We start from the raw sequence: 1,142 nt of genomic DNA, 5'->3' as shown, positions 1-1,142 counted from the left end.
GGAGGGGGAAGCGAGCTGGTGGGGAGGCGTGGGGAGGGAGAAAATTGCACCAATGAATGAATGGAAATCCAAAACCTCTGTAGAAAAATAAATAAATAATGGGGGGGGGGGAAGACTACTTAAAACCAAGTTACAAGGCCTAACTAAGCATATAGAAAAACTGCAGAGAACTAAGTCCTGATCAGAAATAAACTGCTATGTAGAATTTGGGAGCAAAAAATCCCAACCCACAGTAGTTACTGCTTTCAATGTCCTTTTCAATTGCCAACAATTCTAGACTATATCAAATACTCAATTACAGAAAGGCAATTAGCCCTAATGAGTAGCATATTTGCTCTCTTGTAGTTTCATAAGTAATAATTATGGTAGTAACTGTATTTTCAAGAACTATTGTTTATTTGAGTTAAATCTTCTAAAGCTTCAGTGAATGACAACATAGGCATGGAATTGGTGAAGTAAACTAGCACTACAAAAAAAACAAATCGGAATGTTAATTATGCTTTGAAATTCTTAATTTCAAGACTGAAATATTCAGCAAGTATATATATTTGCTTTTTTCAAATTCTCTTTTGAAATGGTAAAATATACATACCTTGTTAAGTTTTCCAAGTGCTGATATTAAATCTGCCCATTCACTGGAGTATTCAAAGTTCTTCAGTGCTTTGTCAACAGCAGCTACATAGTTTCTGTATTTGGTGTCACCCAGTAACTCTAGCTCTTCTGTGTTCATCCTCCCACCGAGACCTACTAGAGACCAGTTTGAAAGTCATGTAAAATCATTACCTACAAAAGAATTTGCAGGGGGAACCAGGTTACACCTTAAAGTGTTAAAACAGGTTCATATAATCTTGTTACAAAGTTAAAAGCTAACTTTAAAATATTTCTTGAGTTAAAGGGGGTCAAAATTCTGGTCAGCAAGTGTACACAGACAATGAAGTATGTAATGACAACTATGTATGAGTTTCTTCCTGCCACTGCTGCTGTTGTTAGCTGTCAGCTAGTTGGCACCCAACTCAGGTTATCTCCCAAGGTCAGGTTATATATCCACAGGGATTTTACCAGCTAAACTTATTTCCAAAAGTTACCAGGCCTTTCCTCCTATTGCATTTTAATCTGGAAGCTCCCAGGAAATGTGGTCAGCA

General features: G+C 36.9%; 1 protein-coding gene across 1 annotated transcript in view; it reads right to left on the bottom strand.

Annotated features, from left to right (window-relative positions):
- Positions 1 to 730, bottom strand: part of DOPEY1 (dopey family member 1) — a 161,728-nt gene extending 160,998 nt beyond the window's left edge. Inside the window, exon 1 of the mRNA XM_006892160.1 lies at positions 593 to 730. Within this exon, the coding sequence (XP_006892222.1) occupies positions 593 to 730 (138 nt within the window). The remainder of the gene's footprint in view (positions 1 to 592) is intronic.
- Between the last annotated feature and the right edge of the window lie 412 nt (positions 731 to 1,142).

This window comes from Elephantulus edwardii, unplaced genomic scaffold, assembly GCF_000299155.1.
Source record: "Elephantulus edwardii isolate Elephantulus edwardi_28Jun2011 unplaced genomic scaffold, EleEdw1.0 scaffold00111, whole genome shotgun sequence".
Lineage (NCBI taxonomy): Eukaryota > Metazoa > Chordata > Mammalia > Macroscelidea > Macroscelididae > Elephantulus > Elephantulus edwardii.
Note: the sequence above shows the minus strand (reverse complement) of the source record. Positions and strands in the feature narration are given on the sequence as shown.